Consider the following 8,292-nt stretch of genomic DNA (forward strand, 5'->3'; position numbering starts at 1 on the left):
GGAAAAAGAAAACTCAGGCAAAGACAAAAGTTTCAGCTATCTCTAGAAGTTCCACAAGGGAGAAATTTCCCATCTTTGAGATCACAAGGTAAAGTGCAAAGCTTGTTGATTTACTATCTTCTTGGTTCTTACCCTCGATTTTAAAGATGAGGAAAGTGATGCTTGGAAATGCTAAATGACTTACTCAGATTTACCCAGAAACTAATGAAAAACAACCACTCTTTTCTTAAAAGCTTACAGATCAAACTTACAAATAACACCAAAGTAGGAAGATCTTTATTATCTTTGATAATTGTGAGACAAAACAACAATAAGCTGTGAATATGGTCTAAATAATGAATGAAGTTTAGAGTCCAAAAAATTTTGTCTCACAGATCTGATTTCCGCGGTGGACGCGTTTTAGCTTCAGGACATATCAACAGTATACAAAATTATTTTTAAAGATCCAAAGAGATCCAGGGTGCTGGTTCACATCAGTAATCTTATAAGGTTGGGAGACTGAGGCTAGAGGATCACTTGAGAGGCCAAGAGTTTGAGGGTTGCAGTGAGAGATGACAACACTGCCCTCTAAACCAGTTGACAAAATAAATAAATAAACCAGTTGACAGAGATTGTCTCAAAAGAAAAAAATATATATCCAAAGAGGCAACTGTGAGATAAATAAGCAAAACTTTTTTCTGATTAGATGCACTTCAGCTAACATGCTTTCCATTCTACAATATTTACAAATTATTTTGTGCTCTATTTCCCTACTTAATATTACTTCATACAATTTTCCCACATATTGACACCGTATACGTACTTGCCATTTTTAATGACACTAGAGTATTCCATTATGTTGCTCTGCTGGTCTCTTAGGTTTATTCTAAATAGCTCATTGCAAATATCTTCTATACGTTATTCTTCTATGCATTATACTTATAGATCAATAGTCATAAAAAATTTTACAGCTTTTATCAAACATCATTCTCTGAGTGAAAATGTGTCACTAGTGAAAATGTGACACATTATCACTAGTGAAAATGTGTCAGCTTCTTACACCCCACCATCTTATGTCATTACAAACTCCTGATCTAACGAATTACAGGTTCTTATCTCACTAATGTAATTGTGAGCAATTCAATAAATACTTATTTGGCCCCCAAGCATTCATCTAATATAGAAAATCCTAAAAACATTAACCAAGTATTCACCTGCCTGGTAAATGTGGTAGACATTGTAAAGGATGCAAAGATGTATAGAACTCCATTCCTGGCTTCCAGGTATTCACACCATAGATGGGGACCTAACCACACACAGACACACACATACTCACACATACATACAAATACACAGAAAATCTACATGAGCATTTGATTTTATACAAATACAGTGGATTTACTTTCTTTTTGGTTCTTCTCTTTACCAGTGAAGTTTGATATGGGTGCTTATAAGTCATCAGCAGAGGATGTTACAAGGCCTGTGATTCTAAGAATCTCAAAAACTCAACTGTATGTGAGTACCCAAGATGAAGACCAGCCGGTGTTGCTGAAGGTCAGTTGTCTTTAATCAGCTCTTACCCTCACTGACATCTCATCATTTGTAAATAAGCCCAATAGGCACCAGCCCCAGCAGGGTAACACCATCCTCTTCCCTCCTTCAGCTTCTTATCCTCCAAGGCATCCTTTAGGTAGCATCCATCAGGGCATGATAGAGGTGAGAAAAATGAATAAGAGTTAAATTACCTTCTTTCTTTCCCCCTTTGACTCAACTCACCTCCCATCCCAGGGCATCTATTGATTCCATCTCTACTGACATCTCTTATCTGAACTACATGGTATTAAGCACTAGGACAATGGGGCTTCCAAGAAACTCAAATAAGCCGACTGAGATCAGAGAGGATTAATCACCTGCCACTGGGCACAAAGCAAAAAACTAGGAGCGAAGACTCAAACCCTGACCTACTTGTTCCAGTGCCTCTCCCTCTTCAGAGGCACCAGCATTCTCCCTTGTCCCAGCCCCATCTCCACTATCACTGTACCCCTCAAACATACAGGCGCACATGCATGGCCACTCTAGCCTTGATGTTTTCTCCACTGGTGACTCTTATTCTGTAAACATATAACCCAAAGCTGCCTATCCCCAGCTAGAATTTGTGCAGATATATATGCTTCTCTAACTGGATCAAGCAAAACAAAAGTGATAGCTACAGAGTAGAACAGTAGCTTCATTCATGAATTCATTCGACAGGAGTTTTTTATTAAGAGGCTTCTATTTTTCAAGCTTAGTGCTGACAGCTGTGTAGACAGGGGTGAGTCAAAGTCCCTAGCCTTATAGAACTTAGTCTTCTGGGACTAGCCAAACAATCAACAGAAAGTATAAGATACTGCAAAGAAAATGAACTGGGTGCTAAGACAGAGAAAATTGGGGGCATGCTATTTAGACGGAGTGCAAGAGCAGAGCTCCCTGTGACATGGAAGCTGCTGAAAGGAGGGAGCGTGCCATGTAGGGGTATGGAGTGGGCATTCTAAACAGAGGGGTCTGAGTGAGCCCAAATGCCAGAGCTTCAGCATCTTTAAGTCCAGTTTCAAGGATCAGAAGATGTCTTAGAGGCGAGGCATTGTGAGAAGGAGGAAAGATATGCAGTGGCTAGTGCTTACAGAGATTGCATTTGAATTTCAGACAGTACAGTGTCCTAACCTCATTTATATTTCCTAAAATGGGGAACAGATCAGATGGAAAGAGCGAAAGTAGAGAACCCAATTAGGAGGTTGTAACAGCTACCATGGGGGTATGGGGTAAGGAAAACAGGTGGAAAGAAAATAGAATTGCATTCTATTTTAGAGATACAATCAACAGGAGGAAGAGGAGTTCTGTGTACTGAGGTGCAAAAAACTAGGAGAGGAATAAGTTTCAGAAATAAAATCTTTGCTGACATTGGTAACTCCAAAGAAATCTCCAAAAGTATATTTACTTGCTTTAGAGGGAAAAGAGTAAGAAAAAAAAATCTCAATTTGCAATTTGAAATCTGTTTTAGGATGAAAGTTTTTTTCTATGAAAGCATTGTTATATTCCATTCATACTCACAGGAATAGTGCATTCTAAAAAAAATTAGATTGAAACAGTTTGACTACTGATATACCTGGGAAGTTTTGTGTGTGTGTGTGTGCATGTGTGTGTGTTTAACCTTCAATTGTTGACTTAAATACAAAGATAAATATCATCTACATGCTAAATTGTTTTCCTAAAGATATAATTTGCACACTTGGAGGTCAATATGTCTAGGAAGCTTAGAATTACCAGTGCTCAGGTTTGATGCAAAATGTCTTATGCCTATGTTGAAGGCAGGACGTGAACAATGTTTCACACTTGCCTGACTGGATACGGGAGATGCTAATGTCATTGGAAGTCTTCATGAGTAATTTAGATCACCCTCTAATCAATTAAGGAAACCAACACTTATGAATAGACCGGGCTATGCATCTAATAGGCATGTAATAAATGCTTGCTGAATGAACAAATGAATGAAGTACTTATCACGTTAGAGCCGTAGTCCTAACGTGCTATTTCTCACAAAGGCCAGATACCTAAGGGTTGAGCTTCAGTTCTTTTTCTACCATCTTGTCATTCTCTAACAGAATTCTGTTCTCCTTATGTCAGGAGTTGCCTCAGATACCCAGAACCATCATGGGTGATGATACCAACCTCCTCTTCTTCTGGGAAACTGTTGGCTCTAGGCACTACTTCACCTCCGTTGCCCATCCAACATTGTATCTCGCCACAAAGCAAGATAATCCGGTGCACCTGGCCACGGGACCACCATCTTCCACTGACTTTCTGATGCTGGACGCCTAGGCTTAGCTTTTAGTCTACTCACTTACTAAGCAGTGATAGTCTGTATGTACCATGTACATGAAAAAGTCAAGTTCTTTGCTCTTAGTCATCTGCTGAGTATGTGCTTAGCCTTTGTAATTCTAAATGAATGTTTGCCCTCTTTGTAAGAGAGGAACAAGGTCTAGTGGAACCAACACTAATATAATGTTGTTTGTTACTTAAAGAACACCCTATACTTTGCACAGTACCAATCATTTTAATTATTATTCTTCATAACAATCTTAGGAAAACCAGTGCTACTGACTATGCTTACAAAAAGACTACCCATAACATAGATGGGCTGACTGAGGCACAAGAAAACTACAAAATAAATGCACATGGTAGCAGTTGGAATGAGAAAGCACAAACCTAAGATTTCTTTTGCTTTTTTCCCCTGAGGCTGAGTCTCACTCAATTGTCCTGATGTTGAGTGCCCTGGTGATATTGCTCACAGCAACCTCAAACTCTTGGGCTCAAGTGATCCTCTTGTCTCAGCCTCCAAAGTAGCTGGACCTATAGGCACCCACCACAACACCCAGCTATTTTTAGAGACAGCGTCTCACTCTTGCTCAGGCTGGTCTCGAACTCATGCACTCAAGCAATCCAGAGTATTGCTTCGGCCTCCCAGAGTATTGGGATTACAGGCATGAGCCAATGTGCCCAGCCTGCCACAAACCTAGGATTTCATTCCAACCGTTTGTCTTCTGCTGATGGGCCTTTAATCAAATGACATAAGTTTCTGGGACCTTGATTTTATCATTTTCGAAGTGGAGGGAATTATACCTACATCCTTGTTGCCTCAATATTTTTTTATACCTATCAGTGAGATCATTGTGGTCAAATACTTCTTGAAGCTAAGCCTCAAAATGGAGGTGAATGTTATTTGTAATTATTATTTATGTATATGTGTATTTATAGATATAGTTTAAGATAATTATAACATTATTATATTTATGACATCTCTTTGCATCCTCTGAGTGTGACTGGACATCCTCAACAAGAGCAGACAGTGTTTGCCAGGCTGAGTGATTTTCACTTAGTTAGCATCAGGGCACTGTTCCAAGTGATGATTTTTCCATATCATGAAACTCAGAATTATAGTACTTGGGAACCCTATGATTATGATAATAAATTTACCTCAATTACTTTATTTGTTTGAAAATTGGGCCAGTCTGTGACTCTTTTGTCCTTATACTTGCCTTGGTATTCTTGTGTCTGTCAATTCCACCTGGAATCAAGTCCCACCGGCTAAAATGAGATGAACTCAACTTTGGCAACCATGAGACCAATGTAGTCAATGTTTCTTCTAGGTTCCAAAATTTGTGATCAAACCATCGTGCTACATTATTATCCACTATAGTGATTGATACATCATTATCAATCATAGTTGAACAAAACAACAAAAGGGATCTGACACAGTTATTTGTTATCTTAATCGTGATTTTATTTCATGGTAATTAAAGACAAATGATAAAAGTTTACATAAATAACTATACTTAGTGTTACTTTACAAAACCAAACTAAGATTTTATAGTTTTTCTCTCTGCTTTGGTAGCTGCCAGGATGCATAAATGGCATTAAAAATGATAATATGCCCAAGTTCAGTTAAAGCTCACATTCATGTATATAACACATGTGTTCATGTATCCATACAAACTCACATGTATGGAGCCACATTAAAAGATATGTTGAATTGAAAAATCAAAGGAAATTAAGGTTAAAAGCAAGAGAACTTGGAATTAGATGTGAGCATATGGAGGAAGAAGATGACCCTGCTTCCTGAACAGATTAGATGAGTGACGGCATCTGAACCAATATTTTTGATAGAAATATGGAGTTCTTTAAATCTCAGGATCAAGTATGAGGAGTGTGATTTTAGACATGTAATTTGAGCTATACCAGCAGAACACCCAAGTGAAAATCTATAAAGGGCAGATGATAACATGTCTGGAAGTTCGGAAAGGTTAGAACTAGATGTAGATTTAGAAGACATCCACAGTAGGTAAAATTTTAGTAAGTAAAATTCTAAAAACAACATCAAAGAGAGAAGTATATGGTGTACACTTTTGGTTATCTATGAGATCACCAGAACTCTGATTTCATTCAGAATTTGACATACTTTGCCCCAAAGGCTGAATCCAATTAATTGGTTTAAGATCATGTTCATTCTATCCTCACATGACTAAGTCATTTAACTTAATCTTTTCTAATGAGGTATAGATTTATAGGGGGCAACTACCAGAAGAGATTTTCTACCCTGGTTAAAAGAGAGAACAATGTGAGGGTATTTGGCACATCTCCTGGGTGAAGGGCTCAACTACAACTTGGACTCTACTTAACAAATGCCTAATGTAACCTTAACAATGTAACCTAATTGTACCCTACTACTAATCTGAAATTTTAAAAAAGAGAGAGAGCCATAGAGAAGAAGGCCCTTTTTCCTTTTCCTTCTTCCTTCTTACATGAGATACATTCTATGAGGGTATGAAGCTTGGAACTGTGGTCATCACCTTGCCACCTTTCCAATGACTCAACCATACGTTGAGGAATGTGGAGTGGAAGGAGAACGAGAACCTGTATCTCTGACAACACTGTTACATTAAGGTCCTACCTCCAGAATTTAAGAAAACAAGAAATGTTATTGTTATTAAGCCATTTTCATTTGGTTTGCTGTCACTTGCAGTCAAACTCAGACTAACTGAGACAGAGCACCATGGAGACCTAGTCCCTTGGTCACTACACCCCATTCTTTTTAGCAACCACTACTTTTCTAGGATTTCCTTACCCTAAGTCTGGCCAGAGCAAAAAAAAGCTAATTAACACCTGTTTCCTTGCTGTTCTTTGGTTTTAAGAAAGATTTAAGAAACCATTGTAATATTAGTATATCTTAATATTTTAATAAATAGGAAAATACAAAACACTGAGTAAGCAATAAAAATTCAAGAAGCCTTAAAAAGTATAACAGCTGTTCAGTCTCTGATTAATAGCAAAATATTGAATCGTTGTAGAAATGGCCTTGGCATGTGATTTTCCCAGGGCCAGCTATCCATATTCTCTTAGCCAACCTCCCTCACTCCCTACATAGTAAGAGTGTCACCACCATGAGGTTCAACAGTCTTAGCACTCAACTTGTTAGAAGCTGTGACTTTTATTACAGACATACATCAGTTTCCAAGTTGATTAAATGAAGAATAAAGAGACTAAAGCCTACCTCTGCCTTTAAATCTAAGGTACAGAGAGCAAAAAGCCAAAAGATACTTCCCTAACCTTCCTCCCAGGAGAGGCCCCTTGTCCAACATTTAAAAATACCTACACTTGAACTTTTAGAGGAGATGGAATTGTTCAGACAGTAATAATGATTGTGGTGGATATAAAATACACTTGCATATCTGCATGTATTCCTTCATTGTACAGTAGTTTTATGACCACATGACATTTGTCAAAATCGTCTACTTGCATCTGGACCAGCATTGGCTTATCTACCTTTTCATGCACTTTTTGCCCAGAAAAGAGTTCTGTATACTACTCCAGATACGGCACAGCCTAGAATTAGATATTTTCTTTCCTATTTTGGACAGCTTAGACATTACCTTTTTGACCACCAAGTGACATTGCTGTTTCATATTTGTAGACAACTAAGACCTATAGGTTTTTAACCTAAATTCAGAACTTTAAATGTAACCCTCCCTATTAAGTTTCTTTCAAGATCTTTGTAGATTGTTCTGGATCCTGATTGTCTTACTTATTACACTGGCTTTCTCACTTTTTGACATATGCAATTTGGAAAGTATATTTTTATTTTGCTCATAGTACATTGTGGAGAATTAAGACATTTTTACAGTATTTTCTTCTTTTTATCTAAAATATCTAGTATTTGTATTGAAATGATAATAGAAGGATAGATACCAAAATGTTAACAGTCCTTAAAACTTATCACTGAATAATTAAATGATTTATAAGATTAATAGGTTTTTTAATTATATATTTTTTTCTGATTTTTAAGTGAATATATGATTCCAAAACACCAGCCACATACACCGACGCTGGCAGGTTCAAACCCAGCCTGGGACAGCTAACCAACAATGACAACTGCAATCAAAAATAGCCAAGTGTTGTGGCGAGTGCCTGTAGTTCCAGTACTTGGGAGGCTGAGGTAGGAGAATCACTTGAGCCCAATAGTTTGAGGTTGCTGTGAGCTGTGACATCACAGCACTCTACCCAGGGTGACATAGTGAGACTCTGTCTCAAAAAATAAAACAACAAAAAAAAAACCCTCATTGAACATAAAAGGAAGTTCAATGTATATAAATTATACCTCAATAGAGAGCCTTTTTTTTCTTTACAAGAAAAAAAATATGTATATTTCATTTCTTTTTTGTGTGTAACCAGAGTGTTCTTTTCCTTTTCTTTTTTTTTTTTTTTTTTTTGAACCCTCTCTCA

The 8,292-nt window shown here is 37.5% G+C and overlaps 1 protein-coding gene across 1 annotated transcript in view; it reads left to right on the forward strand.

The window, feature by feature from the left end:
* The window catches only part of IL1A (interleukin 1 alpha), an 8,002-nt gene extending 4,168 nt beyond the window's left edge, over positions 1-3,834 (forward strand). Inside the window, exons 6-7 of the mRNA XM_023518848.1 lie at positions 1,409-1,533; positions 3,640-3,834. Coding sequence (XP_023374616.1) covers positions 1,409-1,533; positions 3,640-3,834 — 320 coding nt within the window. The remainder of the gene's footprint in view (positions 1-1,408; positions 1,534-3,639) is intronic.
* The last annotated feature ends 4,458 nt before the right edge of the window (positions 3,835-8,292 follow it).

The sequence above is a fragment of the Otolemur garnettii genome, unplaced genomic scaffold (genome assembly GCF_000181295.1).
Source record: "Otolemur garnettii isolate 467f Iridium unplaced genomic scaffold, OtoGar3 scaffold00148, whole genome shotgun sequence".
Classification (NCBI taxonomy): domain Eukaryota; kingdom Metazoa; phylum Chordata; class Mammalia; order Primates; family Galagidae; genus Otolemur; species Otolemur garnettii.